The sequence below is a fragment of the Monopterus albus genome, unplaced genomic scaffold (genome assembly GCF_001952655.1).
Source record: "Monopterus albus unplaced genomic scaffold, M_albus_1.0 scaffold85.1, whole genome shotgun sequence".
NCBI classification, from domain to species: Eukaryota; Metazoa; Chordata; class Actinopteri; order Synbranchiformes; family Synbranchidae; genus Monopterus; species Monopterus albus.
This window is the reverse complement of record NW_018127965.1, coordinates 1,372,891-1,376,748: the sequence shown is the minus strand read 5'-3', so window position 1 is coordinate 1,376,748 and position 3,858 is coordinate 1,372,891. Positions and strand designations below refer to the sequence as shown.

Below are 3,858 nucleotides of genomic sequence, written 5' to 3'. Positions count from 1 at the left end.
TTTGTCTGACAGTCACAACATCAAACATCTAATGTTGACTGACAGCATATTCCTGTAACATGTAATAGCAGTGCTTTTTCCTCATTAAGTGTCAAGAAATGTTACTTCTATTTTCATCCCCATAAATCTTACTGAAGCTGAACCATATAATTGCTTCATCCACATTCTCTCGAATTGTTTTTATTGTCAAAATAATTTGAAAATAAGGTGACCAAAATCAAGAATTGTATCTTTAAACAATTAACTAATTACAAAAATTAGCACAGAGACCCACAGTGTTCACATTTTAAGTTATTGTAGGGGCCCCCTGGTGGCTGAGGGGCCCTAAGCAGCTGCTTACACCTCAGGCTGCATCTGACATTAGAGATCAGAGGCATCTAATCTCTGTTTATCCACACATGAAGCAACTAAGTTGTCCTGATAATTAAATCACTTTGGAAGTAAAGCAGAAAGAAATGGTCTAAGGAGTTATGTACTATAAGTAAAATGACATAATCATAGTAATTAGAAATCCACTACATTTTTTTTCTGGATGGGGTAAAAGGTTTTGTGGATCATGTTGCTGAAGCGGTCACTGGGATGTGTGTCATTGTTGTTTCACATGTTCTGTGAACTGAGAGAAACTGCACGGCCACAGGGCCCTGCAGCGTGTGCCATGGCAAATGACCCATGTCACTTTACCACCCATGATGCCTCGCTCCCCAGGGGGAAGGGTAAAGGGTCATTACGCCAAACAAACGGCCTGTCCATACAGAGATCTTTGTTGAATATAACAGCTGAGAACCGCCACAGATCATTAGTATCATAAATCAACAACAAGCAAAAACATAACAGTGCTGAAGGGCACAGAGATCCACAGGCACACACTGTTAATTATTTTCTCACAATGATAATTCCCCATATCACATGTTACTGTCACTCACTTGGACAGTGAACACTTTAAGCCATGGTCAGGTAGGGACAAAGCAGGTAGGAGAGACTTAAAGCCTCATATGGAGAAAATCGTGGAGTGTAACATTAGTTCCAGATGTAGATGGATATTTCAGATTTGATCTAATTGACCATGTAGTGGGTATAGCGCACAGGTTGCATGTACTCTGTACACATGTCAAATGAAGACAAAAAGACCCCATTTTAAATGCATTCAAATTTTTATGTGTTTCGATTGTTTTGGCTTTTGAAATCTAGATGTTAAGCCAAAAGTGTGTGTGTCCACTGTTGAGTGTGTTTGGTATTAACAGAGTGATTTACAGTTACAGAAATGGGCCAGACTAATGGCCCAGTGGAAGGGTGATATATGGAGGACAGCTCAGGGAAAAGAAGTCAAAAGTAAAGGAATGGCTGAATCCTTGTATTTAGAATAATAATAAGGCTCGCAGTAAGACTACAAACTGCCAGCAGCTGGAGTCAAAGAAGTGAGGCACTGCAGGAGACCTGAATAGAGGCTTTATGGAGTACAAAAGAGAGGTACAAATGGGGGAAAAAACACAAAAACCTTATGTATAGTGTAGCAGTGAAACTTTTCTTGGGATCTAAAGCATAAATATTAAACGTCAAGGAATAAACAAAGCGTGTGCCACTGCATACAAAAAGAAAAAGAGTAATACTTGTTTGCAGTCTTTGTGCTGTGGCTTCCCATCACTCTTTGTTCCTGGTTTCTTACAGATGGAGGGCAGAGTCAGATTACAGGGGCTGTCATCCCAGCGGCCCTCCTGCACATGTAAGCAAGACACAAACAGAAAGAGAGAACACAGCTGGTAAATATATACAAATGAAGGAAACTCGCTGACAGTGAGAGCGTGAATGTGCAGGTCACTCACAGCTCCCCAAATGGAGACACAATCCTCTTGGGTGTTGCGGAAGTTATTGGGTTCAAAGGGGTGCCAGTAGGTGAAGATGACGGGTGTGTGGTCGGTCCACTGGAAGTCCATTTGCATGTCAGTGTCATGAAGCCCTGTCCAGACTTGGTCAATGTCTGAAGGAAGACACAGAGAGACAGTCATGTGAGGACGACAATCACAGAAGAAAGAAACAGGGTTAAAATGGGATTAGGATTCCTATTACAACTTTAAGATAATGTCAAGCTTTTTCCATGAGGTTGATTAATTAAAGTTGAAACACTTCCATGGCCTAAAAATTTGATTCCACACATCATGAGCTGTTTTACAGCTCAGGAAAGAAATCAAAAAGAATAGGTGATCCATCTGGTTTCCACTATAGTTGATCTGGAGATGTGAGCATATAGAGGACTGCAATGTAGGAAAACAGCTGGAAACCATCACTTAATACAGATCATATTTTATTTCATTTATTTATGGATTCCTTTTTATTTTTCCCAGAAAATATATCCAAATCTATTAGAAAATCTATTTTTCAGATTGCACAGTGAAAAAACAATCACAGCTGAAACATAGGTGCATTTGTTCCACTATGCTTAAAGTAGAAACTGAAAAACAGAATTGAAAGAGTGACAGACTTGAGCGGATGAACTCTCTGTGAACTGTGTGACTTCAGCTAGAGTGTGATGCTTTTCCTTCTATGTTTCCACAGAAAACGATTTAAATGTCTTACTTTCTCATCTAGAATACACCTTTCCAAATGTACACTTCATTCTTTCTGTTTGTGTGAACCCTGCGGCACAGGCACACAACTCTGAAAACATTCAGGTTAGTTCAGCTGAAGGTAGAAACATTTCAGAAACAGTAACTAAGACAGAGTTAAGGATTGATGTAATTTCTACGAATTTAATTGCTCCTGATGCAGTGGGAAAAAGTACAGCGCCTTAAGAAATGAACAAATCACCTCTCTTGAGGTTGCGCATGATGAACTCAAGCTCAGGCAGGGTATGGATGCTGACCAGGTTGGCCTCCATCTTCTGGCAGGTCTTCTGTGCTGTATCCCAGTCAGTCTTCTCTGAAGTTAGCTTGTAGCAGCCAGCCTGGAAGGCCTGCCAGCCCACATCACACTCATATTTCTCATCGTCTGCCCAGGAATCTGTGGGAGCAAAAGATGAAAGCCATCATAAACTGTGTTTCTCTTTAATGGACTATTGCAAATGCCTATACACTCACCAGTAGTGAAGGGGTCCAGGGTGGCATTTGGCCTCTTCTTACAAACATATGGCAAGGCAACAGAACAATCGCGATTTTGCCAGCGGCCGGATGACTCGGTTCTGATCACAACACAGTTCTCCTCCTCAGCATGGTTTGGCTGATCTGAGGATGACAGTAAGCAATATAAGACTCCAAAGAACATCACTAACGCCAAGGCGCTCTTACTCAAAGCACTTAAAACCCAAATACACCAGTGGTCAACAGTAAAACACTGTGGCTGTGTTGGAAAGTGGCTAAGCCTGTGCTTGAACTCAGTGTTGCTAAAATGAGAAAACATGCCCATTCATCCTTCTGTGGGAGATAAACATTTTAAAAAGGATCACAGATACTTCAGACTTTAAAAAGACAGAAATGGGTGAGTTGGTTTAAGAGACTAACCTTGCTCCCAGTTGAGATATTTAAGTGGTGAGGAGTCGGCCCACTGCCAGCCTCCATTGATGTCCAGGTCGTTGAGGCCAATCCACAAAGCAGCACTGTAGCCAGTCAGTAAACCTAAAACAGCAAGACATTAGCACTCCCAAATACGAAACATGCAAATACTCTCTGTTGTTTTTCTGAAGGAAGCTATGACAAAACAAAAAACCCAAGTCTGTGCTTCTGCTTAAACCTGACAATCTCTCCAGTCAAATCTACCCACAGGTTTAACTGCCAACACTGTATTAGACAAATGAATAGTTATGTAAGTGTAGCGAATTATGGCCTGGTATTAGCAACTGGGTCACAAGACCCCACAAATCAATTATTC

The 3,858-nt window shown here is 41.1% G+C and overlaps 1 protein-coding gene across 1 annotated transcript in view; it reads right to left on the bottom strand.

The window, feature by feature from the left end:
• mrc2 (mannose receptor, C-type 2) overlaps positions 1-3,858 on the bottom strand; it is a 22,327-nt gene that overhangs the window by 10,886 nt on the left and 7,583 nt on the right. The window contains exons 5-9 of the mRNA XM_020607395.1: positions 3,492-3,605; positions 3,072-3,215; positions 2,803-2,994; positions 1,821-1,975; positions 1,608-1,712 (exon numbers count right to left, since the gene is read on the bottom strand). Coding sequence (XP_020463051.1) covers positions 1,608-1,712; positions 1,821-1,975; positions 2,803-2,994; positions 3,072-3,215; positions 3,492-3,605 — 710 coding nt within the window. The remainder of the gene's footprint in view (positions 1-1,607; positions 1,713-1,820; positions 1,976-2,802; positions 2,995-3,071; positions 3,216-3,491; positions 3,606-3,858) is intronic.